At 41.3% G+C, this 26,393-nt stretch overlaps 1 protein-coding gene across 5 annotated transcripts in view; it reads left to right on the top strand.

Moving 5' to 3' along the window:
• STARD3 (StAR related lipid transfer domain containing 3) overlaps positions 1–26,393 on the top strand; it is a 49,185-nt gene that overhangs the window by 13,515 nt on the left and 9,277 nt on the right. For all 5 annotated transcript variants that reach the window (XM_089687973.1, XM_089687969.1, XM_089687972.1 and 2 more), the window contains 7 exons: positions 1,773–1,850; positions 4,337–4,390; positions 16,461–16,578; positions 18,730–18,828; positions 18,949–19,106; positions 19,577–19,639; positions 21,361–21,456. In XM_089687973.1, coding sequence (XP_089544099.1) covers positions 1,773–1,850; positions 4,337–4,390; positions 16,461–16,578; positions 18,730–18,828; positions 18,949–19,106; positions 19,577–19,639; positions 21,361–21,456 — 666 coding nt within the window. The remainder of the gene's footprint in view (positions 1–1,772; positions 1,851–4,336; positions 4,391–16,460; positions 16,579–18,729; positions 18,829–18,948; positions 19,107–19,576; positions 19,640–21,360; positions 21,457–26,393) is intronic.

The raw sequence follows: 26,393 nt of genomic DNA on the forward strand, positions 1-26,393 counted from the left end.
TTGTCCTAAATTCCAAAAGTAAGGGCACAAATCTCTCAATGCTGTTTGATAAAGCATGGCTGATTATAGTCTGAGGAAACCATGTTTTTCCAAATATAAAGGTTTAGGCATAGGACAGCAGGCAATATCCGATTAGGCAAAATCACATTCAGTTTTCTCTAAACATTTGCTCATTTCCATTTTCGGGGAAGATAGGAAGAGGGAGGCACACGCAGCGTTTATCTGAGAGGGAACATAAGTGATAGCATTTATAAACCTATATGAGTGTATCCCATGCAGGTTTGATAGCTCGGGCAATCTTCAATAAAATAGTAATGTTGACACCAGTGATTCTTGTAGTAGCTGCCCACTGGCTGTAGCAGTGCTAATATGGTGGACACTTCTTGGCTGTAGCGCAGGTGGGGTCACCCAGACCGTTTTGTATACAGCCCCTGGCTTTGGTCATAGATCAGTGGTCTCCAAACTGCGGCCCGTGGGCCAGATGTGGTCCTTTGCCTACTTTTATCTGGCTCTTGGGGCACTTTTTTTCCACTGATACCAACAATGGGGCATAATTCCCCCCCCCACTGACACCATTAAAGGGGCAGAATAACTCCCAATGATGGGGCACAATGACCGTAACGATGGGGCACTATTCCTCCCAGAGATACCAAAGATGTGGCATTGTTTGTTCCGTGGAAGTCAGGACCGTTTCATCTCCCAACAGTCCGGCCCACCTTAGGTCTGAAGGACCGTAAACTGACCCTTTGTTTATAAAGTTTGGAGACCCCGTCATAGAACACTGGCTCCAGCAGGTATTGCACTCTGTGCCTTGTTGAAAACCATGTCATGTCAGTGGTCATTTACTTTGCTTTTAGTAGTTTCCTCCTCCCTCCATGCTCTCTTGCACAACACAGTAAGTTGCATGTTTCCAGCCTGCCACAATGCAGGCAGGAGGTTTGTCACCTTCTTATGAATGTCTGAAGCTTTGTGGGAAGAAGATGAGGAACTGTTAGACACTAGTGTGGGACTGTTAGACACTGGGGAGTGATTCAATGTAGGGTGGTGAGAGCTAGATTGGATTTTATACTCACTAAATCGAACTGGCACTGGTTGTAGGTTCTGTCTGTTCCTTTTTTTCATGGCCTATTTAGAGAGATAAGTCTCGAAAAACCGTGCTGGTTTCTCTGACTTCCAGGTAGAAGTGGTATTATTAGTAACGGCCTAAAATAAGCTCATCTATAGGTTCACTGGTAATTTTGTGGAGAGTCTGGAAAATATTCACTGTTGGCAGTTACCAACCAAAGCTCTGATTTGAATCACATTGAAATGTTGTGGAGGACTCGACACGAGCATTTCATGCAATGAAACCCTAAAACCCCTTTCAACTGATGGAATGTTACGTAGAGGAGTGGGTAAACATTTCAGAGACTGGTGGGCAGTTATGCAAAAAGTAGTTTCTGCTAAAGGAGCAATGCCAACTTCTGATGCAAAGGGTGTACTTGCTTTTTCACAGTTCACCATGACATACATGGATATATATTTTTGTAGAGTATATAACTGAAAAGGTAAAACTTTCTTTGTAATTTTCTTTATGTAGTATCACCCTATCTGTAGGCACTGTTCAAAGGAAGGTTAATGTTGGAAAAAGTCATCCATGTCCATTGAGTGCACATTTATACATGTATATGATCACAATTTAATATTCTCTTCAGGATAATCCTGTGATTTGTCTGTTATTGATGTAATGTAGACGGGAATAGTTGCTTAAATGTTTTGTGCTCTTTCTCCAGATTCTTGCAGTGTTTCGGTTTTCTGTCCTTCTCATTGGTTACGCTGTGTTTCGTCTACGCCATTGGTGGGCCATTGCTGTAAGTGTTCAATCTTTCTAATGTAATTAGTATCTACTTGTAAAAATCAAATTCAGAGAAATATTGTGTAAATATTAAAAGAGAACCTGGTAACCCTTCCTCTTTTCCATCTGTATATATTAATTCTTCTGCCAAACACAGAGAAGAGAACATTTATAAATGTTTAATGTGTGCAGCTGCATCTCCATCTTTAGTGATCGCTCCATTTTCCCTAGAGGAGCTAAAGACTGCAGTGTGGAGTCCCGTATACCTGTCTGGTAACCACTTTGTGGTGTTACCGATCTAATCATGGGTATGACTAACTCTGGCACTGCCACCACCATAGCTGTGTTCGGGCAGGAAAGTGAGGGGATGTAAAAAAGTCACAGCCACAGGTTTACTTTTTTTATTTCTATGCATGTGCATTCAGGTGTGTGTCCTTCCCCTCTCGGTCCTGATCCTAGGACCATTGTAGACGGGAATGTTCAGGTTGACCGAGGGCCAAGGAGATCTGGAATTTCGGTTCCCAGCCTCCTTGTGCTAAGCACTTCCGGTTTCAGAACTTGCAGTCCCAGCATAGATGTTGTGTAAACAAGTAGATGCAGGCTATCTGTCCTTGATCTACTTGTACTGATGGCAGGGTTAATACCACGAGTCTAAACAACCCCTGAAGTCTCCATAAAGAGTACCTGTCACTACTATAGAGGGCTTATCAACCCCCTTCTGATAGTAGCAAATAGAAAAGAAATTGTAAAAAATAAAATCTAAAGACATTTTCGTCATTATGCCAACCGCATGTAATTTTTAGCCTAGATTTTATTTTTTTTTTTTTACACTAGACACCATTCAACAGAGGAGTATGGTGTTTGTTTTTTTGTTTTTCTCCAAATTATACTTACCTAGGTGGATGCCAACTTTAACGTCAGGAGCTTTCCCCAACCGGGATCGGCTGAGTGACATCAGCTGACAGCGAGATCCAGCCCACTGCGAGCTTCAGCCCACTGTCCGCTGAAAATGAGTCACAGGAGTACTGAACGAACTACACTCTTGTGATACACAGAAGAATTACAGCCAAAAGAGCTTTAGCTGTACTTCTCCTTTTTTAATTTTTATTATTGCCTGTACAGTGCTGACATAAGTACCAAAACACTAATTTGGGGTTCTTAGGATAAAAAGAAGAAAATAATTTATTGAAAAATTTGGAAGATTTTGAATTATAGAAAATATGATGCCCCATTAAAGAAACTAAAACATTTTGTTCATTTTTCTGCCTATAATAAAAGAAAATATAAGTTGGGTATTTATTAAAAACTGTGCCAATTAAAATCTTTATGTCCCTAAAAATGTTAGTAGGCAAAGTAGTTCTGAAGTTATTGTGAGGTTAACTGTTGCAAACTGAATTGGCTACATTGATTTCGTTAAGACTAATTGGCTACTCACTTTGGAAGGGAAGTTGCATTTTGCAAGGCTATGTGATCCAGAGTTTAGTGAATAAGGTGAGGTTCTGCTGACTTTCATTCCATTTATGTGCAAGGAAAATGCTGTGTTAGTTTTATTTTCCATGCTCTAACTGGGTATTCTTTGCAAAGTGAAACTTCACCACATTCACTAAGCTACAGGGAATTTTTCCTTGCAAACTAAATATCCTATTTGTCTTCAGTAAATCAACCCCAGTGGTTCAAGGTGAAATTTACAAACACCTGACTTCCCCCTCCCCTTCCCTCTGTGTTTCAGTGCCAAATAGATCTATTTCAGGTCTCCCTATGCGACCCATGCCAGTTTTTATTTGGCAGGTTTTTTTTTTGGGGGGGGGGGATTCCAGAGCATGCGGTTCCAGCTGAACTATCACAGACATAGCATAGAACACTGTTCAGAGTGCTCCAAATTATTAAAAGGGGCTTGCACCCCTCTTTTTAAATATGAGCTCCATTTTCTCAACTTAGAGTGGTGAAGGTATTGACACATTGAAGCTCAACATACAGATATACCCAGGCAGTGACAGCCAGTGATAGTGATAGCCAGGCCGGCCAAACAGTCATAGTGGGGAAGCAGTCAGACAGCAATACAGATCAAGACAGGCATACAAAGTCAAGAGAAAGCATGGGGCTGGCAAATTTAAAAGGTTGATAGCAGAAGGCAGTCTGAAACACAGAATAGACAACAAACACCTTTTGATCAAGCACAGTCTGAGTGCGCTCAGACCTCACTTTTATGGCATATTGATTGGGATCCGGTTTGTAGCCATGCTGTAGTGCATAGGAATGTCCAGAACATGGCACAAATGAGCATGTAGCGCCAGCAAGCATCGGCTTACCAAACACTGCAGGAATAGGAAGCCAGCTAGCTGTCTGCAACCAATGTTCGGCCATGAGAGGATCAAGGATCCTTGCACTTTGGGCTCATTCACACATTCAGCCAGGGGTAGTAGGAATAGGTAGTTAGGTTTTGGTTTTAACACTGTACTGCAAACTACAATCCAGTTATAAAATAACATTGATGTCTTTCAGATTACAACCCTGGTGACCAGTGCATTTCTTATTGCTAAAGTCATAATGTCACAGGTGAGTATACAGTGAAAAAATGCAATATGTGTATATTTTCCCAAGATTTATGCTGCTAAAGGCCCTGCAAGTACAGAAAAATACCTCTTGATCTGCCAGAAATGCACCTAGTTTTGAAGTCCTTTTCTGGGCTGACAACACACAACTTTGTTGTGGACTACTGTAAGTAGTATCAGCCCTCTCAGGTCTCTTTCTAAACTACTAAACCACAGGTATTCTTAGATTTGTACTTAATAAAATCTAATCGTCTAACAGTCCCAAGGGTAGAAACAGCACTCTGAGGAAAATGCCCAGATGCTCTCCCACAAGGAAATCCATACAAATCCAAAACTAGTATAGAGTATAGTACTCATGGTTCTTGTAGAGAAGGTAGATCAAAACAGCAGTGTTTTTTATTGTCCACAAAATTCATTTATAGAAAAACTAGCATTTGTGCAGGTCTATATCACCACTAAAACAGGCTGGTGAAAGTCACTCATAAAGTTAAACGTAGGTAATATAAACGGTACTGCAGCTCTCTAATGGATCCACTGGTTAATGGGAAGATATATGGAACAACAATGAGAGAGAGAGGGTGCACAACCACCCTACCGCAATAGAGTTTTATTAAGAACAACAGTAATAAAGCCTTCACCCAATACACTCACATTCCGCTGGAGTAAGGATGAGCATGTCAAAAATGTGTAGAAACTCTCCTGGATGACCGCTGTAAGATCCACAGAAGACACCATGATGCTTGCTGTCAGCCTGAGATGAAAGGAACCACCTTAATCAGACACTAGCATACCCGTGCTACTGGTCACACTCCCGGTCCAGCCAGCCCACGCTCTCTTAGAGGGGACCTGCAACACAGAGGAGAGCAAGGAGACGTAGACACACGTCAAGGTTGCTATGACACATTTCGGAAGCCTGACCAATCACGGCCACTCCTCCTGTCGTGTGTTAAATAGAAAACGCAAGGCACCTCCCCTGAATCCAATCTTAAAAGGACCATACCAGGAGAGGCTAACTAATACAAAATGTAGATAGTGGGACAACAGCAACCGTGTGTGTGTATTATATATAATGACACCGCTGTTTACATTATAATGTATTGCGTAGCGTATGGTCAGTGATTTAGGCTGATAGATCATACCATACTGATTGAAATACAGTTGGCAATGTTACTAAATAATTATATATATTATAAATAATTAGACCCTTGAAAAAGAAGGGAAATATGCTATTTATTTATTACAGATGCTTATATAGTGCCGTCAATTTATGCAGTTCTTTACATATATATATTGTACATTCACATCAGTCCCTAACCCTCAAGGAGCCTACAATCTAAGGTCCCTAACTCACATTCATACATACACATAGTAGGACCAATTTAGACAAAAGCCAATTAACCTACCAGCATGTCTTTGGAGTGTGGGAGGAAACCAGAGTACTTAGAGAAAACCCACGCAGCAACAGGAAAAACATGCAAGGTCCAGGCAGCTGGTGCCATAGTACTGCCAGGCGGAAGTACTAATCCTATATCCACAAGTGTGTGGAAATTAAAAAAAAAAAAAAAAAAACTTGTCCAGGGACTAAATCAGGGCCCCAATCTACTTGTCCCTCATCACAATCCTACTTGTCTTGATAAAAAAATGAGCCAAAACCGTATTTAAATCTGCTTTAAGCAATGTCTGGGGCTTTTAAAAACAAAATAACAAAATGGGCTTTATGGCGACCTAAACATTTAATATTTTTAACATTGCACTGTTTATCGCCTCCTCCCCTCCCTGCCTGTCTCCAGCACCGCACCCGGGGACTAGCAGGGAGGGGAGAGACCTTGCAGTGTACTGAGCACCGATTGGGTGCTTGTCAGGAAAGGGGAGTGTCGGGCTTATCCTTTTTTATCCCTTTTGCTGCCAGAACTGTTTTTGCATTTTTTGCACAAGTTTAAAAAATGTAATGCCTGAAGATTACACAACTCCAAAACAGTATATATTTTCTTGAAGCAGAGAGCCTAGAGAATAAAATAGCAGTAGTTCCAATTTTTTACGTCACACAATATTATCACAAAGGTCTAGGAAATGCAACATTTCAGTAAAAAGTACACTTAAGTTAATTTTAGGGCACAAAAAGCAATAAATCATCCAATTTTTTGGGTAAAATATAAAAGATGAGGTTGCATCAAATAGGCAACATGTCAAATCTTTTTGTGTGCGTTCACAAAATAGCAACAAACTCTAGTACTCTATATTTTCTATAGGTGACACATTTAAAGCTCCTTATAGGTCATCAGTTTAGCATTATGGAGGTGGTCTGGTGCTAGAATTATTGCTCTCATTCTGTCATGTTTGGCGATATGTAATGTGTACCGTAATTGTCGTTTTCATGTGTAGGCACCCCAGCACATGCTTTTACGTTTGTACGTGCGCACATATGTGGGGGCAGGTGTCTTGAAACATTTTGGAGGGGGGGTTATATGCTGGGGTGTAACTTTAATTTACTATGTTGCCAGGAGGCTGGCAACATAGTAGGCTGTGTGGAAGCAATCGGGCGGCTTCGCTGCTGCCGTAATGTTTCCACCTGACCTATGAGCCCTACTGCTTTCCCGCAGCAAGGCTAAAGGTAAAAAAAAAAAACTTCCAGCCCGGCACCCGGAACTACATGTCCTGGGAATCGAGTGATATGAATTGAACATCCCTGTATCCACTTAAAGTACTAATTTCTAATTGCTCGTTTTACCCCATCAGGGGCCATAGTATTCAGAGTAAAAATCCAGAATCTCTCCTGTGCAGATAATCTGGAAAACCTCTCCCTTTGTGGAATAGACATTGGTATAGTTTTGATACCAAAAAACTCTAAGCCCTTCATGCTACCACCATGTACCTGAGAAAAATGTCTGTGTTCTATAAACCGCCGTTGCTTCACAAATCTGTGCAAACCTTCCATCCCACATAATACATTCCACAGGGGCATCTCAAACTGTAAACCATGAACTGGTCCCGCAGTGTATAAACTGTTTTATTTGGAATAGCCTTCCATCTCTACTTCTACATGTCTTTTTACCATGGGACATCAATTGACAGGCCTTCCATTTGCTTAACTTGCATTGAAAGGACCCTGTCATATTTATGTGTGGGAATATCTTTAACTTTACATTGTACATCTCTAATCCGACTAGGAGAAACAATACTTTTGACATTACTGGCCTGCCGAAACACAACTTTAGGCATATCCAGGGAGGGCCCTGCAAAGGGTGGAGCTTGCTTTAGGAGAGGTCAGTGTTTCTGAATAGGCCTTTTTTTTATAGCCCAATGCAGGTCATTAAATCTAGTAATGAAAAGTACGTTGAATAATCCTGTTCATTGGTACCCAGTCCGATTTTATAGCAGTTCACCTCCTTTTGAATATGATCTCTTCTGTAGCCTTTTTCTAGGAACATTCCAGTTAACTCCTCAGCTTGTGATGTATAGTCAGCGGTGTTTGAGCAATTCCTATAAAGCCCCAAAAATTGGCTGTACGGGATATTTTCTTTCCACCTAGGATGGTGGCAACTGTTTTTATGTAAGTAGGAATTGTACATCGTTTCCTTGAAATGGGTCTTTGAGATTATCCTACCCTCCAGATCCCAAGTAAACCAGAGAATTGACATCCACCATGCACTCATTTTTTCCCATAAGTTTTGGAATTACAGTAAGAGACAAAGCTGGAAAGCATCTCAAGTGGGCTGTCCCAGATGAGTACCTAGATTATTGGCCATACACTATGCGATGCACTACACAGTACATCATAATGTAAAACAAAGCGTGTGTGTTTTGGTGGGGGTTTTTTTAATTGAAGAGCTTGGCTCTCTCCATTTTGATTTTGGATTTAATTTTAACTCTGTTTAATATTGTTTTTGTCTTTTTTTTTTTTTTTTTTTTTTTTTTATGCAGTGGAAACAGAGGGTGTAAAATCGGCTATAATTATTTGAATGAAATTCTTAATGGTATACTGTTATGAGAACTGTAACGTTGCTGTTGTCCCACTACCTCCATTTTATAATAGTTGGCCTCTGCTGGGATGGACCCTTTAAGATCTGCTTTAGGGGAGGTGCCTTGTGTTTTCTATTTAACAAACAATACATAAGTGAGCATGTCTTGAAAAAGGAGGCCACGCCTCCCAAATGCATCGTCATAGCAACCTTGACTTGTGTCTACATCTCCTTGCTTTCCTCCATGTTTGTGTACGCCCTCCAACGGAGTGTGGCGCTGGCTGGTCCGAGCGCATGCGCAGTAGCACTGGTACGCTGGTGTCTGATTGCGGCAGTTCCTGTCATCTCAGGCTGACAGCTAGAGGAGGTGTTTTTCTATGGATCTTACAGGTGGCATCCAGGAGAGTTTCTACAGATTGTTGACATGCTCATCCTTACTCCAATGGAATGTGAGTGTATTGGGTGAAGGCTTTACTATTGTTGCCAGGGTTTCAGTGAAGCTCAGTTCATCTTTCTCAACATCTTGAGAAAGATGGACTGGGTTTCATCAAAATGAAGTCTAATCATCCTGTAGTCCATTATGAGGACTGCGAGGACTCTAATAAATTGTGCACAGTACAGCTGTAAAGTGTGTGTTTGATATGTGCAAAAAAAGAAACAAATATAGCAAAACACTTCCAGCGGTATATTGAACAGACCAGAAGGGAGCAAACAAGAAATATTCCTTGTTAGGATTTACATACACTTTAATCGGTTTGGAATTCAATTTACAGGATACATTGGGGAGTGTCACATTTGTATCATTGTAAAGTAACGGCTACATAATTGTGTTAATGTCATTGGTAGAGCTTCTATTTTGGTAAGTGACAGTTTCCCTTTAAGCGAGGCAATGTGGAGCAACAGTAGAATTGTGGTTTGTGGTTTACCACTTGTTTTCAAGTATAACTGCAAGGCTAATAACTAAGCTTTACAAGTCATCTGGGCCTCCTCCAGACATGAAAGAAAAAAATGTATGCAAACAAAATCTGCTACTGAGGAAGTTTGGAGGCTGCCCTTCTGAAAGTACTAGTTCCTTGAATGTCATGCTGATTCAGTGGTTTGTTTTAGAGCAAGTAAGCAGTTTAGAATCTTTGACTTTTTGACATGTATGCTCCACTCGTGATGCACTGTCCACTTCTGTCACAAAAACTACACTGCCTTCTGATGCCACAGATAAAAGCAGCGCTCCTGGATTGGTACAGCCTTGGTAAACCTTAAGAGTCATACCAAGACCCCATGCTGTGCAGACAGCCTGTAATATTGGTTCAGGGACTAGATCAAACATGGGCACTCACCCTGGCACTTGCAACATGTATAGTCAGCCACAGGTTGCTGTACAGGTCTAGGGCATATTCTGTCCCTGAAGACCCCATTTTTTTATGTTAAATGTAAAAAAAGTGTAAATGCCTTACTTGTCTAGATATCGGCCTCCTGTAATGTCCTGTACAGCATCACCCGGACTGAGAGGGGATCAGCTGTAGGAGCTAGTCAGTCTTCGGTGTAGCACACAGTGCCAACAGGGAACATGAAGAGAGAAGAATGAACAGTGTGATCACTTATTGGTGTACTGCTGTTCCTTCATTATCCAGTGAATAGGTTGGGGTTGTTTTTCACATTGCAGTGGAAGTGGGGAGTATGACTGTGTCGTCTGGCGGGGTTGTCTGCACTAATAAAGTTGCAGATTTTTTGAGAGAGAAAACTGGTTTTGTATGTCACCTGTGTATTAACCACTTTTGGACCGCCTACCACAGTTTTACTGCAGCAGAGCGGCCCTGCTGCACTGGATCACGTCTATGTGCATGATCCAGCATTTCTCGCAGTCGGTTAGCTGGTCCAGGCCAATGATTTATAGACAGACCTGCTGATTAGCTTAGCGAATGACCGTGCAGAGCCCTGTGTTTACTAAACATAGGGCTCTGTACACGGTAGCAGTGATGTGTCTGTTAAAAAAAAAATAATAATAATTTCTACTAGTAAAACGTAGCACACAGTTAACTCTTTGATTGCCCCTAGATGTTAACCCCTTCCGAGCCCGTGTCATTATTACAGTGACAGTGTTTAGTATTCTCATCGATCACTGTATTAGTGTCATTGGTGATGTCAGTGTCAGTTCCAACCTTAGATTGCTGACTGCTTATCACAGTCCCACTAGAAGTCACTGATCACCGCCATTACTAGTATATAAGCTCCAGTATATATACCATTGTTCATTGACCCTAAAATCTTCACACAAACCAACCAATATACACCTATTGGGATATTTTTTATTTTTTTTTTTACCACAGACATGTAACGGAATACATTTTAACCAAAATGTATGAAGAAATTAATTATTTTATTGAATATGTTTTATAGCGGAAAGTAAATTTTATATTTTGTTTTTCAAAAGTTTCGGTATTTTTTTAATTTAATAAAAAATAAAACCAGTGGTGATCAAATATCACCAAAAGAAAGCTCTAATATATACATTTCATTTGCATACAGTGTTGCATGACTGCACAGTTGCCAGTTAAATGGAGCAGTGCTGAATAGCAAAAAATGCTGTGGTCATGAAGAGGGTAAAATCTTCTGGAGCATAAGTGGTTAACAGAGAAGTATGGGGCTTATGAAAATATATACATACACACGCACACATGCCACATCGATCCACTTCATCTGTCCTCGCTGGTTCTGTATTAAGAACGGAGCGTTCAAACACCACTCAGTTTTCCCCTCTGCTCTGAGCAGAGAGCAGTGTCTGTCAGTCACCAGCTCTCTGCTCTGCCCCTCCAGCGCTCACTAGAGAGGGGGGGCTGGGGAGGGGACGGGAACGGCTAGCTCAGTCTCCCAGAGGCACAGCTGAGAGGCTGCTGGGTGAATCCCGACCGCATGGTCGGGATCTTTTAAGCGCTTAGCCCGGCTCTGTGATGTCAGTTGACAGCGGGCTTTAGAACTGCACTCCTGTTATCCATAGAAGTATAGCCAAAAAGCTTTGACTATGCTTATCCGTTAAGGTAGTAGCTGGAACTTTGACGTTTGCATGTGTTGATGTGTCACATGTGGATGGTAATGATGGTAGGGATTTTAGGGGTATATATGTTATATTGCTTCACTTGCTCATTGCTCATTTTAAGGTGGTTGCAGAGTTCAACTCTGCGGCACACGTTCTCCTTTTTATAACATTTTCTGATCTGTATACATTTTCTTTGCACTATTGATATTAATAATAATTATTATTTATTTCCCCCTTGATACTGCACTTCATACTGTTGTTTACTTCTGGTCCCAGACATTTTTTTCAGAAATCTAATTTTGTGTCTGTAATAAAAAAGGCATATGATCGATTTAGGATTTATTTTTTCTGAGTTGTAGATAGAAACCAAAATCTTTATTGAAATTTCATACTAAAACATTGAATGTGCAGCTAAAAACTACAAAAATCTTACTGTTATTTCCTTAACCACCTCCTGTCCGGCCGTTGTATATAAACGGCCGGACGGTGGCAGTGCAGGGTCAGGTGGCCATTTATAAATGGCCTCCCCGCACCCTGCTTGTGCACGCTCTCTGGGAGCGCGCAGCACCGCAATCCGGTGCCTGCTACGTCCTCCGGACACAGTGGAACACCGATCGTCGGACAGGACCTCTGTACGAGGTCCAGATCATGTGATCGCTGATTGGCCAATCAGTGATCACATGCAAAGTAGTAAGCAAGATGTCACTTGTGACATTGCTTACTACGTGTGAAATCTGTGAATGATTGCAGAGGTCACATGGTACAAGGCTATTCACAACAGCCTTGTACCATGTGACAAGCTGTGACCAATCACAGCTCACTCAGTAGTTCTCAATGGCTGCAAGAATACAGCCAGAGAGAAGGAGAAATGATTGCTTTTACATCCTTTATGGGTGTAAAAGCAATCCGTGTTTAAAAAAAAAAAAAAAAAAAAATCACCCCCCACAAGTAGTACAGTGTCACCATGGTGACACTGTACTGCTAGGGTGACAGTATGTAAAAAATAAAAAATGTGAAAAAAATGTTTACAAATTTTAATTTTGGTTATAAACTAATTTGGGTTATTTTTACTAAAAATATAACGGAATAAATTTTGGCCAAGATTTATGATGAAATACTATTTGCAAAATGTTATAAGAAAAACACTTTTTTTCAAAATTTTTGGACTTTTTAATTTACATAGCCACAAAAATAAAAATCCCAGTGGTGAATAAATACCACCAAAATAAAGCTTTATCTGTCTCACAAAAATGCTAAAAATTCATATGGGTACAGTGTTACATGACCGCACAATTGTCATTCAAAGTGTGATAGCACTGAAAGCTGAAAATTGGCCTGGACAGGAAGGGGGTGAAAGTGTCCGGACTGGAAGTGGTTAAATTGTATCTATACCCATGACTTTTGTTGTAGTTTTGAATAGAATAGAGAGGTTAGAACCCCTGTCAAGTTTTACTGCTATCTAGGACTCCATTACAGAGATTTTCCTAGGACAGAATGTTTGGAGAAAAGTTTTTTCACCTGGCAGGAGTGAAGGAATCTTACCAACTGAGCCTCCAACTGCAGTAAAACCTGTTTGGAGTTTAATACTTCCCCACTCTGTCCAGAAGTTTCCAGTATAGATATATGGACATGTTCTAGATATGTTCTCCATTGTCAAATCCTCTACCCCTTCCTCACAGCAAGGGGTGGCTGATAAAGATGTGTAAAAATAGCAGACTGACATGCACTCTTAGTGACACACTCCCATTAAATGTGGGCTTTGATGATTGCAGAGCTCTAGTCCTAACTAAGTGGAAAGTGTGTTAGACCATTTTAAAGAGGTCACTGCTTCTACTCAGAGCAATGGTCTTTATCTACAGCTTCCTGCCTGGGGAAGAGGATTGTGTACTGGTGTTGGATTTACCTAAAGCTTAACTTCAAGCAAAAAAGTGTTCCCTTGCAGTGGGGCTGTGCCTGCACTTCAGGGATTTTTTGTAATTTTTTTGGTCTAGGGGAGAGTGGAAAGGAGATAAACTTACCTGATCCTCCTTGCACAAGGCTGGTCTTTATAGCACCTACACCCCTGCATTCTAGCTGTCTTGAATCCTGACATCAAGACCAGAGCAGGCTCCAGGACCCGCTCTGGACATGAGGACACCAGGAACAGTTCACCACTGGATTGTAGGAGAGCCATTTGCCTGTGGAGCGGAGGATCTGGTGAGTATAAGGCATTCTCTTCTCCCCTGGACAAACCGAGCACTTAACCCTTGCAGTGCACGCACAGCCCTGCTGCAAGGAAACTTTTTTTTAAATTATTTTTTTAATCGATGTTGGGGTTTACAGAACGTAATGAACAGTTAAAAACCGACATCAGATCAGCACTGGCAGCTATTGGCTGATCAGTGTGTTCTGGGCAGGAAGGGGAGGCAGTCCCCCTGTCAGAACAGAATAGCACAGTGGTGGAGATCGCTTTACTAACATAGCTTGTGTTAGTATGGTGATCTTTCAGTTCATTTTTGTTCAGCCCACTGGGTTAAATGAGAAAACTTTCTTGAATGTACCCCGCATTAGGGTTTAGAGCAGCAATGGGCAAACTGCGGGCCGTATACGGCCCGGCGGACCTTTTAATCCGGCCCGGGAAGCTAGGCTCCCGCTAGGCTCCTCTCACAGTCCGCCCTGAAGACCGGTGTAGCATGAAAATCTGTCTCCTATGAGGATCTGTCCCCCTCGACGTATCTGCGCATGTGCCGGAGATCGCCGATCGGCTGCTAATGCCTGAAACTGGCACATGCGCAGATACGTCGAGGGGGACAGATCCTCATAGGAGACAGATTTTCATGCTACACCGGAACGGCGCGGGAACACGGCGAGAGGAACGTGCGGAGCAAAGGTAAGTGAATTGACACAGGGGGGACTTGGGGACTTAATATGGGGAATGAATTACTATATGGGGGATGAATTACTATATGGGGGATGAATTACTATGCTTACTATGGGGGATGAATTACTATGCTTACTATGGATGACACATACACATCCATCTACCCCCGGGTCCAATATATGAACCCATTGCGGCCCTCAAGTCAAAAAGTTTGCCCACCCCTGGTTTAGAGCATCATGTCATTGTGGGTGTGGCTATGAATAGCAAAGATCACTTAACATTGAGATTTGGAGGGGAGCTGAATAATTCTGTCCACATATACACTGCTCAAAAAAAAATTAAAGGAACTCAATAAAAACACATCAGATCTCAATGGGCAAAAATATCATGCTGGATATCTATACTGATATGGACTGGGTAATGTGTTAGGAATGCAACCTTGTTTAATGAAAATGATCAACCTACATAGGACTGAATTCAGAGACACCCCGAAAATCAAAGTGAAAAAATGATGCAGCAGGCTAGTCCATTTTGCTGAAATTTCATTGCCGCAACTCAAAATGGTACTTGGTAGTTTGTGTGGCTCCCAGGTGCTTGTATGCATGCCTGACAATGTCAGGGCATGCTCCTAATGAGACGGATGGTGTCCTGGGGTATTTACTCCCAGCTTTGGACCAGAGCATCCCTGGACAGTCTGAGGTGCAACCTGGCGGCGTCAGATGGACCAACATGATATCCCAGAAGTGTTCTATTGGATTTAGGACAGGCGAGCGTGGATGCCATTCAATGGTATCAATTCCTTCATCCTCCAGAAACTGCATACATACTCTGGCCACATGAGTTTGGGCATTGTCATGCACCAGGAGGAACCCAGGACCCACTGCACCAGTGTAGGGTCTGACAATGGGTCCAAGGATTTCATCCCGATACCTAATGGCAGTCAGGGTGCCATTGTGTAGCCTGTAGAGGTCTGTGCATCCCTCCATGGATATGCCTCCCCAGACCATCACTGACCCACCACCAAAACGCTCATGCTGAACAAAGTTACAGGCAGCATAACTTTCTCCATGGCTTCTCCAAACCCTTTCACGTCTGTCACATGTGCTCAGGGTGAACCTGCTCTCATCTGTGAAAAGCACAGGGCGCTAGTGGCGGACCAGCCAATTCTGGTGTTCAATGGCAAATGCCAATCAAGCTCTATGGTGCCAGACAGTGAGCACAGGGCCCACTACAGGACGTCGGGCCCTCAGGCCACCCTCATGAAGTCTGTTTCTGATTGGTCAGAAAGATTCACATCAGTGGCCTGCTGGAGGTCATTTTGTAGGGCTCTGGCAGTGCTCTTCCTGTTCCTCCTTGCACAAAGGAGCAGATACTGGCCCTCCTGATGGGTTAAGGACATTCTACGGCCCTGTCCAGCTGTCCTAGAGTAACTGCCTGTCTCCTAGAATCTCCTCCATGCTTGTGAGACTGTGCTGGGAGACACAGCAAACCTTCTGGCAATGGCACATATTGATGTGCCATCCTGGAGGAGTTGGACTGTCTGTGTAACTTCAGTAGGGTCCAAGTATCAGCTCATGCTACCAGTAGTGACACTGACCCTAGCCAAATGCAAAACTAGTGAAAAACAGTCAGAAAAGATGTCAAAAATGTCAGTGGTCTCCACCTGTAAAACTATTCCTGTTTTGGGGGTCGTCTCATTGTTGCCCATCTAGTTCTCCCATTGTTATTTCAATAACACCAAAGCAGCTGAAACTGATTAACAACGCCCTCTGCTACTTAACTGACCAGATCAATGTCCCAGGAGTTTAATTGACTTGATGCTATACTCTGATTAAAAAGTGTTCCTTTATTTATTTATTTTTTTTTGAGCAGTGTATATCAAAACATTTGTTGTGAATAAAGAATCCTATCTTTCGGACATTGATTGTACATGATGAGCAACTCTCCAAATAAACAGTTGTTCTCATTAAAAAGGAATATTCATTCTCGTGGAAAATCCCAAAAAGTAGACAGTCAAAATTTTCTTTGTTGTGTCATGCAATGTTTGGCCAGCTTATGAGAAAGTAATTTCCGTCTGTGAATGTGTGCAGGCTATACAGATCTATAACATAGCTATATACACTGTACAGTATATTCTTCTGTCCTAGACATAATCAAGTAGCATTTTGAGGTCCGTGTGCTTTCTTCTGTATAAATCATGTATTGTCCTTCTTCCTTTTTTTAGCTTCTATCTAAGGGGGCATTTGGGTACTTGCTGCCCATCATGTCTTTTGTTTTGGCCTGGCTGGAGACATGGTTCCTGGATTTCAAGGTTCTTACACAGGAGGCCGAGGAGGAGAGATGTAAGTGCATACTCAATTGAGTAGAGGTTAGTTCACGGCTTGTTGCCTTTCCCAATGTCCTGCAGTCAACAAGGTGTTAAAAGAGAGTCAGGTATTTACATTTGTAAGATCCTGCTACTATGGTGTGACAAGTCTCAGAGAGAAGTGTGTGTGCTGTTTTTAGTTATATTTTCTTCCTGTAAAACCAGAAATGTTAGCTTAGTTTCAGGCTGGAAGCCTGGTTTGAGGTTGAACTGTCTCCTGCCTGAGCTCGGAGCTGATAACTTGGAGGAAGCTGAAATTATCAGATGATATCAGATGTAAAAAAGCCTTTCATTCTCTTTCATGAAAATCTTACAGAATTTTTATCATATGATTTTTCAGTGTCTTTCATTAGCATTGATCCCATACAGAAAACAGGATGACTTTACAGCCTGCCATTTCTGCTTTACATAGAAACCTAGAAACATAGAAAAGTGATGGCAGAAAAAGACCGACTAGTCCATCGAGTCTGCAGCTTTAATCCCTTTCTGCTGACAGTACGCATACATGTATCCTCACCAGGGGCAGACTGACCATTTGGAAACTCGGGCGCTGCCCGAGGGCCCGGGGTCAGTAGGGGGCCCCATGAGATGCCCCTGGTACCTTCTTCATAGGCTTTTTTGAGTGTGGGCAAGGACACAGGAGCCCCATGATCCCCTATTGCCCGGGGGCCCCCGTGAGTTGTCAGTCCGCCCCTGATCCTCACAGAAGTGAATCTATATCCGTGGGGCTGCGTATGCGTATCTCTTTGTGCTAGAGGTGCACTGCACATCTCCCTCACAGGACAGAGACTGGGCTCTCACTGGGAACCCCGGGTCTCATACTAATAGTAGGACCCTGGACTTGATTGTCAGTGCCAGGATTAGTGTTAGGGTCAAGAACGGGGTCAAAGGTCATAGCCAGTAGAATTTTGGGTAGAATTTTTTTAAAGAAAGCATTTTTTAAATGAGTATCAGTGTCAGCATGTTTTGGTAGGATAAAAAAAGCAAAATGCGCACTGTTTCGGGGCCCTACTACGGTTACAAACAACAGCTAATGTACACATATGTGGTATCAGAGTTTATTTCGGGTCATTCTTTGATGGTAAATATTAGTGGTGCACCGAAATGAAGTTTCTGGTGCCAAAACCGATACCGCAAATTCAGAATGCACATAACCGAAACTGAATTGTCGTCTGCATATGTTGGGGTTGGGGAGGCTTACGTTTATTTATTTTTTTTAACTGTATTTTTATTTATTTTTTGAACTTAGGATTTTATTGTTATCACATAGGGGACCAATAGTCCCCTAAGTGATAGCATATGAGTGACAGATCCTCTTGGTAGGGGAGAGGGGCGGGGGCAGTGTGCACAAGGAGGGGCAGTAGAGTAGCAGTGTATAAAGTGAGGGAGCAGTGTATACACTCGGGCTCCCTCACTGGCTGCCCCTAATATGTCATTCCTGGTTTTTAAAAATATATTTTTTTTTTTCTTTGTTCCCTTCACTATAGCTCCAAGAAGGAGTTATCATTCTCCCCTCCGCTAAAGGAAACTAAGCGGCGGGGTCACTGGGTAATGTCACTGGGTGACCGTGCCCCTCTATTTCTTTTAGCGGCAGGGAGAATGACAGCTCCTTCTCGGAGCTATAGTGAAGGGGAAAAAAGCCGGTAATTACATTTAAAATTATACATTTTTTTTTTTTTTTTTTTTTCACAATAGCTCCAAGAAGGAGCTGTCATTCTCCCCGCCGCTAAAGGAAATAAAGGGATAGGGTCACCAGTGGCCCCGCCCCTGAGTTTCCTTTAGCATAGGGCGAATGACGGGATTGAAAAAAAAGCCGGTAATGACTTTTAAAAACTGCCAGTGACATTTAGCGGTAGCTTACTGTATACATTGCTCCTCTCCTGCCTTTCTACGCCAGTAGTTGCGATGATATGTACATGTTTAATAACGCCTGTCAGAGTTGCATAATTGTGTTTTAGGCATTAACTTTTGTTTTACCCTCAGTCACTAAGGGGTTAACAGGAATAGAATAGAGTAAATGATAAAAGTATATCCTGAGAGGTAATGTTATATTAATATAACTTCGCAATTCAGAACATTAGAAATGTATGTGACTTGTTCTCTTTAAATGTTTTATTCGCACAAATAGGGTATCTGGCTGCTCAAGCTGCTGCCCTTCGCCCTCCTCTTCTGTACCCAGGGGCAATCTCTGATGGACAGTTTTATTCCCCACCAGAGTCCTTTGCAGGTGAGAGTATTTGCTGCTTTTTTGTCTTTTTTTTTTTTTTTCAAAAACATAGTTGCAGATTTCCTTCATTCTGCTGATTAATTGAATGAAAAATGCATTAGACTTGTCTCTTCCACCCAGGGTCTGACAATGAATTTGAAGATGATGATGATGAAGCTGTGGGGAGGAAGGCAGTTACTGCCCAGGAACGGGAATATGTGAGGAAGGGCAAGGAAGCTATGGAAATTGTCGAGCAGATACTCGCTCAGGAAGTCAATTGGAAATATGAAAAGGGCAATGTAAGTACCCTGCTAATGCCTGTTCTGATTTTTTTCACAATACCTGACTATCTTGTGACACCCGAGTGTGTTTTTTTTTTTTTTTGTTTTTTTTTCCCTGTAAATTATACTAAGGTTGATTCATAAAAAATAGAAAAGGACATTTGGAGGTTTCCTATTGTAGCCAGTCTGATGTAGGCTTTTATTTTGTGGACGTTTAAATATTTAGAATGCACATTTCTGTTTGGTTAATATGGCAGTTCCCTCACTTTTCCATCTTTCTATCTGTATTTGAAACTTTATTTGAAAGGGCAAAGTATGTGGTGAGATGAGCTTTGCCTCTTCTTTTGTGTGGCTGTGCTTAGTGTGTTGGCATTTAAAGCAAAACCATGTATTTCCCTGAACTTTCACAGCAAAACTACAACCTCTTCCTTGGGTGCAGCGCATACAAGTGTGTGATTCTATAATAAATGTCTTTCTATGTATTTCAGGAAGTTGGGGATGTTGTCTATACACTTGACATCCCTTTTCATGGGAAAACTTTTATTTTAAAGGTAAGAGAAACAACAATACAAAAGTTGTAGTTTGTTGCCAAATAAGAACAATATTACAGGGAATTTACCGTTTAAAATGGGAAATCTACTAATGGCCTAGGAGAACCCTTCCACCCACCCAAAACCCTTGTCCCTGATTAGGAAATGTATGATTGTACAGAGCACTAACAGATTTTTGCCTGCAGGCAGCTCTGCCTTATCCACTTGCCGTCCAGAGGATTTACCCTCCTTCCTGTCCTGACAGGCCATTTTTTGTGTTACAGCGATGCGTTACTTTAACTGACAATTGCGCGGTCATGCAACGCTACACCAAAATGAAATTTACGTCCCTTTTTTCCCACTAATTGAGCTTTCTTTCAGTGGTATTTGATCGCTTGTGCGTTTTTTGTTTTTTCTTTTTGTTTTTGTTTTTTTTGCTCTATGAGCAAAAAAAACGACAATTTTTAGAAAATAACGATATTTTGGACTTTGCTGTTAAACATGTCTGGTAAAAAATGTTAAATCAAATTTCGGCGCAGAATACATTTTGGCCTATATTTATGACATGTCTTCGCTAAATTAAAAAAATCTCAATACATGTAAATTAATTTGTTTACATGAAAGTTATAGTGTTTACAAATGGTGGTATAGATAATGAAAATTTTTTTTTTCTACTAGTAATGGCGGTGATCAGCGACTTTTAGCGAGACTGTGGCAGACATTCTGACACGGGAGGAGGGAACTGACATCCCCAGTAACACCAATACAGTGATCAGTGCTAAAAAAAAAAAAAAAAAGCAGCACTGACACTGTACTAATGGCACGGGGCAGGAAGGTGTTATTGTGAGGGGCGATCAAAGGGTTAACTCTGTGCTGGGAATGTTTTACTAGGGGGCGGGGGTGTGCTTTGCTGTAAGCACACTGATCTAGATGGCTTTGCTGTGCACAGCCATCCCAAGCAGTGTGCTCTAGCTGACCGAGAGGAAGACTGTTTTGTTTATTGTCGGTAATTACCGGCTGGGACCCGGTGATTGACATCCGTGGCCACGAACAGCGCCCCCTACCCAGAAATGCGAAATCACGTGTATTTATATACGCATGATTTTGCGCACAGGTGCCACCATGTAGCAGTATATTTGCTATAGGACGGTCCTTAACCACTTCCAGTCCGGACACTTTTACCCCCTTCCTGTCCAGGCCAATTTTCAGCTTTCAGTGCTATCACACTGTGAATGACAATTGCGCGGTCATGCAACACTGTACCCATATTAATTTTTAGCCTTTTTTTGAGACAGATAAATCTTTATTTTGGTGGTATTTATTCACCACTGGGATTTTTTATTTTTTTTGCTTTGTAAATGAAAAAGTCCAAAAATTTTGAAGAAAAAGTGTTTTTCTTAAAAATTTTGCTAATATTTCATCATAAATCTTGGCCAAAATGTATTCCGTTATCTTTTTAGTAAAAAAAAAAAAAATATCCCAAATTAGTTTATAACCAAAAATTATAATTTTTAAACATTTTTTTTTTTTTTTACATTTTTATTATTTTTTTATATTATTTGTGGGTTTTTTTTGGTTTTTTTTTTTTTTATTATTTTACGTACTGTCACCCTAGCAGTACAGTGTCACCGCTGAGGCAGGTTTTATGTTTTTTTTCTGTGAATTCTCATCTTTGTGTTCATCCACATCTACCTATACGGTGTACAGTGTATGAAAGATCTAATCTTTGTTTATGCTTCCAGGCTTTAATTCAGTGTCCTGCAGAAGTCGTATACCAAGAGGTTATCTTACAACCGGAGAAGATGGTCTTGTGGAACAGGACTGTGGCTGTATGTCAGGTTGGTATGAATGAGCATCTGAAAATGCAGGCTAGGTAGACTGTTAGATGCAATCTGTTGTGGTTTTTCAAGGTTTATTATATTCGGCACTAAAATAAACATTTACTTTTGTAAAACAAAAAGATAATATATTGCAGGTTACCAATCCTCGAGGCCCCGTTCACACTTGAGCATTTTCTGAGCTCAAAAACGCTTAACAAGCAAAAAACTATTTATTCAATGCACTTGTTGTCACTATGAAAATGCTTGTTTTGTGGCTCAACAAAGTACAGCTACTTTTAAAGTGTTAGTAATGCCACTTTGTTAAATTTTACCTACAGGTAAGCTTATAATAAAGCTTACTTGTAGGTAGAATATCTCCTAAAGATGTACTGTTTAGGAGATATTCAGGGTTTTTTTACAGCCAGCACATGCGCTCTGAAGGAACTGCATATCCGTGCCATTTCTTCAGAGCACCGTACCATGTCACGAGACTCCCGCGCACATGCGCGGGAGTGACGTCAACGCTGCTCAGCCAGCCAAATGACCGGAGCTCGCAGATCCGGAAGGAAGACCGAGTGGAGATGGAGGCCTCTACAGCAGTGACAGCACGCCGCTGGAGGGCTTCACTTTAAGATACGTTTTGCATAATGTGCTAGTGTGCGATGCATACTAACACATTATGGTTATACCTTGCAGGTGATTTTTTTTGACGTGAGCATTTTTGTACCCATAGACTTAAGTGGAAATGCCTGAAAACCGTGACATGAGCGTTTTCAGGTTTTTTGTTTTTTTTTGTTTTTTTCCCTTGTTCTTGCTTGCACGTTTTTCAGCAGTACTCCAAATGCCTAGTTGATAAACGCCTGACAAAACCTGCAAGAACTTGCAATTCTGCTTCAAAAAAATGCTTGAACGCTTGAAAATGTGTAAAACAACCCATTCAGTTTTAAATGGAAATAGAAGACAAAACATTTGTGTATACATATAAAATCAATATAAATATATTTTTTCCCTTTTTTTTTTTTTTTTTTTTGACGTTTGCTATTAACCACTTCCTGTCCGGACACTTTTACCCCATTCCTGTCCAGGGCAATTTTCAGCTTTCAGCGCTATCACACTTTGAATGACAATTGCGCGGTCATGCAATACTGTACCCATATTAATTTTTTACCATTTTTTTGAGACATATAAAGCTTTATTTTGGTGGTATTTATTCACCGCTGGGATTTTTATTTTTTTTCCTATGTAAATGAAAAAGTCCCAAAATTTTAAAAAGTGTTTTTCTTATATAATTTTGCAAATAAATAATCTTTCATCATAAATCTTGACCAAAATGTATTCCGTTATATTTTTAGTAAAAAAAATAAATCAGCCAAATAAGTTGATAACCAAAAATTTTAATTTTTAAACATTTTTTATACATTTTTATTTTTTTATATTATTATTTATGGTTCTTTTTTTTTTTTTTTTTTTTTTTTTACATACTGTCACCCTAGCAGTACAGTGTCACCATGGTGACACTGTACTACTTGGGGGTGATGAAGATTTTTTTTTTTTTACACTGATTGCTTTTACACCCATATAGGATGTAAAAGCAATCATTTCTCTTTCTCTCTGTCTGCATTATTGCAGCCATTGAGAAATACTGAGTGAGCTGTGATTGGTCAGACCTTGTCACATGGTACAAGGCTGTTGTGAATAGCCTTGTACCTTGTGACCTCTGTGATCTTTCACAGGTTTCACACGTAGTAAGCAATGATGTCAGAAGTGACATCTTGCTTACTACTTTGCATGTGATCACTGATTGGCCAATCAGTGATCACATGATCGGGACCTCGTACAGAGGTCCCGTCCGACGATCGGTGTTTCACTGTGTCCGGAGGACACAGCGGGCACCGGATCGCGGTGCTGCGCGCTCCCAGGGAGCATGCACAGCTAGAAAAGGCGGGTGCCATTTGTGAACGGCAACCTGCCCCTGGAGTGCCACCGCCCTGCCGTTTATAAACAGCAGGCGGACGGCAAGTGGTTAAACATGTCCAGTAAAAAATCAAATTTCGTCATAAATTTAGGCCAAAATGTATTCTGCTACATGTCTTTGCTAAAAAAAAAAAAAAAAAAAACCCAATACGTATAAATTAATTGGTTTAAGTGAAAGTTATAGCGTTTACAAATGTTGGTGTGTGTATATATTTGAATTTTTTTTTTTTTACACTTTTACTAGTAATGGCAGCAATCAGCTACTTATAGCGGGACTGCAGTGGGCATTCTGACACTTTGGGGAACTGACTTGGTGTCACTGACATCCCCAGTGACACCAATACAGTGATCAGTGCTAATAAAAAGCACTGACACTACTAATGGCACTGGGCAGGAAGGCTTTAACGTGGGGCGATCAAAGGGGTAACTGTGTGCTGTTTTATTAGGGACTGCTTTGCATGGCTAAACTGTTCACTAACAGTCCCCCTTCCCCCATTTGAGATGCTCGACAGTCACCAGGTGCTGACGAGTAATCACTGGCCGTGACCCGGTGATTGACAGCTACGTGCACGCCCCCTACCCGGTGATGCACAGTGACGTGTGATTGAGATATATATATATATATATATATATATATATATATATATATATATATATATATATATATATATATATATATATATATAATTTCCTTTTTTTATTATTATTATTATTATACAGTTTATATATAGCGCTAAAAGGTTTGCTCAGCGCTGTACATTATAGTGGGGACAGTACATGAGACAAGACCGCAACAAAACAAAACACGAGGGGTTCAAGGGCCCTGCTCTTTCGAGCTTACAATCTAGGAGATATATTTTGTGATTTTTCGCACCCTTGCCGCCTTGTAGCAGTATAGCTGTTAACTGACAATTGCGTGATCATGCAACGCTGTACATAAATTAAATTTGTCATTTTTTTCCCCACAAATAGAGATTTCCTTAGGTGGTATTTGGTCACCTCTGCGTTTTTTTATTTTTTATTATTATTATTATTTGTGCTATAGACAATTTTGAAGAAAAAATATTTTTGACTTATTGCTATAAAACATGTCCAATTAAAAAATTAAATTTCTTCATAAATGTAGGCCAAAATGTATTCTGCTACATGTCTTTGCTAAAAAAAAAACAAATCCCAATACGTGTAAATTAATTGGGCTACGTGAAAGTTATTGCGTTTACATATGGCAGTATATACATTATCTCACAGAAGTGAGTACACCCCTCACATTTTTGTAAATGTTTTATCTTTTCATGTGACAACACTGAAAAAATGACACTTTGCTGCAATGTGACATAGTGAGTGTACAGCTTGTATAACAGGGTAAATTTGCTGTCCCCTCAAAATAACTCAACACACCGTCATTAATGTCTAAACCGCTGGCAACACAAGTGAGTACACCCCTAAGTGAAAATGTCCTAATTGGGCCCAAAGTGTCAATATTTTGTGTGGCCACCATTATTTTCCAGCACTGCCTTAACCCTCTTGGGCATGGAGTTCACCAGAGCTTCACAGGTTGCCACTGGAGTCCTCTTCCACTCCTCCATGATGACATCACAGAGCTGGTGGATGTTAGAGACCTTGCGCTCCTCCACCTTCCATTTGAGGATGTCCCACAGATGGTCAATAGGGTTTAGGTCTGGAGACATGCTTGGCCAGTCCATCACCTTTACCCTCAGCTTCTTTAGCAAGGCAGCGGTCATCTTGGAGGTGTGTTTGGGGTCTTTATCATGTTAAAATACTGCCCTGCAGCCCAGTCTCCGAAGGGAGGGGATCATGCTCTGCCTCAGTATGTCACAGTACATGTTAGCATTCATGGTTCCCTCAATGAACTGTAGCTCCCCACTGCCGACAGCACTCCTGCAGCCCCAGACCATGACACCACCATGCTTGACTGTAGGCAAGACACAATTGTCTTTGTACTCCTCACCTTGTTGCCGCCGCACACGCTTGACACCATCTGGCACCAATACAGTTTATCTTGGTCTCATCAGAGCACAGGACATGGTTCCAGTAATCCATGTCCTTAGTCTACTTGTCTTCAGCAAACTGCGGGCTTTCTTGTGCATCATCTTTAGAAGAGGCTTCCTTCTGGGACGACAGCCATGCAGACCAATTTGATGCAGTGTGCGGTGTATGGTCTGAGCACTGACAGGCTGACCCCCCACATCTTCAACCTCTGCAGCAATGCTGGCAGCACTCATATGTCTATTTCCCAAAGACAACCTCTGGATATGACGCTGAGTACGTGCACTCAACTTCTTCGGTCGACCATGGCGAGGCCTGTTCTGAGTGGAACCTGTCCTGTTAAACCACTGTATGGTCTTGGCCACCGTGCTGCAGATCAGTTTCAGGGTCTTGGCTATCTTCTTATAGCCTAGGCCATCTTTATGTAGAGCAACAATTCTTTTTTTCAGATCCTCAGAGAGTTCTTTGCTATGAGGTGCCATGTTGAACTTCCAGTGACCAGTATGAGAGAGTGAGAGCGATAACACCAAATTTAACACACCTGCTCCCAACCTTGTAACACTGAGTCACATGACACCAGGGAGGGAAAATGGCTAATTGAGCCCAATTGGGACATTTTCACTTAGGGGTGTAGACACTTGTGTTGCCAGCGGCTTAGACATTAATGGCTGTGTGTTGAGTTATTTTGAGGGGACAGCAAATGTACTGTTATACAAGCTGTACACTCACTACATTACATTGTAGCAACGTGTCATTTCTTCAGTGTTGTCACATGAAAAGATAAAATAAAATATTTACAAAAATGTGAGGAGTGTACTCACTTCTGTGAGATAATGTTTACTGGAATTTTTATATATATATATATATATATATATATATACACTAGTAATAGTAGAGATCAGCAACTTATAGCAGGACTGCGACGGCATTCTGACACTGGGTGGGAACTGCCACTCACATCCCAGTGACACTAA

This window comes from Staurois parvus, unplaced genomic scaffold (genome assembly GCF_062004578.1).
Source record: "Staurois parvus isolate SC_StPar_1 unplaced genomic scaffold, SC_StPar_1.0 ptg000442l, whole genome shotgun sequence".
NCBI lineage: Eukaryota > Metazoa > Chordata > Amphibia > Anura > Ranidae > Staurois > Staurois parvus.